This window comes from Sinocyclocheilus grahami, unplaced genomic scaffold (genome assembly GCF_001515645.1).
Source record: "Sinocyclocheilus grahami isolate Dianchi unplaced genomic scaffold, SAMN03320097.WGS_v1.1 scaffold14025.1, whole genome shotgun sequence".
NCBI lineage: Eukaryota > Metazoa > Chordata > Actinopteri > Cypriniformes > Cyprinidae > Sinocyclocheilus > Sinocyclocheilus grahami.
In genome coordinates this window covers 1-1,572 of record NW_015515169.1, presented here as the reverse complement: position 1 = coordinate 1,572, position 1,572 = coordinate 1, and the positions used below count along the sequence as shown (strand labels likewise).

Here is a 1,572-nt window from a genome sequence, read left to right as displayed (position 1 = left end):
GTTAACATTACTTAACGCACAGAAAACTAACATGAACAACTGTATTAATAAATGCAGTAAAAAATGCATATTGTTAGCTAATGCATTAATATACAGTATGTTACAAAAATGAGACCTTATTGTGAAGTGTTATCTATATTTTAATATTATAATAATATGGGAAACTATAGTTACAATATTGTGGGGTAGTACACAAAACTAAACTGCCCTCTCAAGGACAGACAGATCACCACTACTGAAATAAACCGTCTCTATAATGAGTTTGAACACACACCGACCTTCAAATTCAGCCGACGGCTCGTCGCTTCTGACTCCAGCCATGTGGTGCTGCTGTGTGACAGACTGGGCCAGCATCCCCTCCAGCCGGTCCAGTGTGGCCTGACCCTCGGCCGTCAGGTGAGACAAACCCTCCTCATAGGTGTAAAACGTGGGGACGTCGCCCTGGCCCTGACCCTGACCCTGCTCTTGCTCTGAGAGAAAAGAGGAACGGCACAAAAGCACTGAAATCATATGAGGAGACACCAAGCCTCAGTACTCCGAGATGATTGACATTAATATCGCCTTCACTCAAAAGTGGAGAGAAACCGGATCAGTGCTTCTCAACCAGGGGCCTCAGGAGACCTCAAGATGGCTTTAAAATGACTTCAAATAAAACAAAACCAGCTTTAGAATGAAATAAAACCAGCTAAAAATCCAGATGTAAGCCAAGCTAGCTTTAATTTGCAATCGAAATCATTTTAATTTTTTTATTTTAAAAATCTCATTGTCTTTGAAAGTTATATATTTCTAGTTATGTCATGCTTTAAAATATTTTATGTAGAAACAAGCTGAGAAATTTCCATTTGAGAGTAAAAAAAATATTTGAAAAACGGCTAGAAACATGCAAATTAATGCTCGTAAAAAGTATAAACTCTGAAAAACAGAAACATTATTTATTTAATTATTTATAGAGAACTGAATTACTTTCATTTGAATTATTTAAAAAGCAGTTTACTTCATTATTCTAGAATTGCAGAATGTAGTGATTTTAATTTGAATGACTTACGAATAGTTCATTTAATTATTTTAAGAACTTAGTTTAATTTTAGGATTTAAAAGTAGTTTATTTCATTATTTTAGAATTACGGAATTTAGTGATTTGAAGTGGCTTCTTTCATTATTTTAAAAAGTTTATTTTATTATTTTAAGAATGACAAACTTCAATTATTCTAATTCCAATTACTTATAAGTGGTTTATTTCCTTATTTTAATATATTGCCATTCCTGGATGGCCTGCCATTTGTGCAAATAAAAAGCTTTTTTACAGCTTTAGTACCAGAAATGTCTTGGCCTGTATGAGGGACCTTTGAACATTGTCTTGGACTCTGGGGGACCTTGGGAGTCCAAAAGGTTGAGAACGCCTGCACTAGATGCATTATGGATCCAAATCACACTCACCAGCCTCCTCGACGTCATACTCCTCTCCCTCGTAATCGTCGTCATCTGTGTCCGCGTCCTCGGGGTCGGGGTGCAGGGCCTGACAGTCGCACATGGCAGAGAACATGGGCTCCACTGCACACACACACACACACA

General features: G+C 37.2%; 1 protein-coding gene across 1 annotated transcript; it reads right to left on the bottom strand.

The window, feature by feature from the left end:
* Nucleotides 1-187: 187 nt before the first annotated feature.
* On the bottom strand, nucleotides 188-1,555 carry LOC107579082 (methylosome subunit pICln-like; the record flags this gene model as incomplete). Its single annotated transcript, XM_016264957.1, has 2 exons — nucleotides 188-470; nucleotides 1,438-1,555. Coding segments are annotated over 2 exons (390 nt in total), but the record flags the coding sequence as incomplete, so codon positions are not given.
* Between the last annotated feature and the right edge of the window lie 17 nt (nucleotides 1,556-1,572).